This window comes from Penaeus monodon, chromosome 33 (genome assembly GCF_015228065.2).
Source record: "Penaeus monodon isolate SGIC_2016 chromosome 33, NSTDA_Pmon_1, whole genome shotgun sequence".
In the NCBI taxonomy this organism is placed as follows: Eukaryota; Metazoa; Arthropoda; class Malacostraca; order Decapoda; family Penaeidae; genus Penaeus; species Penaeus monodon.
This window is the reverse complement of record NC_051418.1, coordinates 6,132,940-6,133,151: the sequence shown is the minus strand read 5'-3', so window position 1 is coordinate 6,133,151 and position 212 is coordinate 6,132,940. Positions and strand designations below refer to the sequence as shown.

General features: G+C 71.7%; 1 protein-coding gene across 1 annotated transcript in view; it reads left to right on the top strand.

Moving 5' to 3' along the window:
- The window catches only part of LOC119593968 (serine/arginine repetitive matrix protein 2-like), a gene marked incomplete in the record, with an annotated part of 99,054 nt that overhangs the window by 91,199 nt on the left and 7,643 nt on the right, over positions 1-212 (top strand). The window contains 1 exon segment of the mRNA XM_037942989.1: positions 1-212. Within this exon segment, the coding sequence (XP_037798917.1) occupies positions 1-212 (212 nt within the window).

The window sequence follows — 212 nt, the reverse complement described above, 5'->3', positions numbered from 1 at the left end:
ATGGCCCGCTGCACGCCATCAGGTCTCGCCTGGGTCGAGGGCGGTCACGGCAGACCCGCGCCATGTCGCTCTGCGATGCGGACGACGAGTGGGCGGCGCCCAACCGCCAGTGGGTGGACTCGCGGGCGGTGCTGGAGTGGGCGCGAAGGTGTGGCGAGCGCGACGACGAGCAGGACTCGGGCGTGACGGTGAGCGACAACGACGAGGCCTTC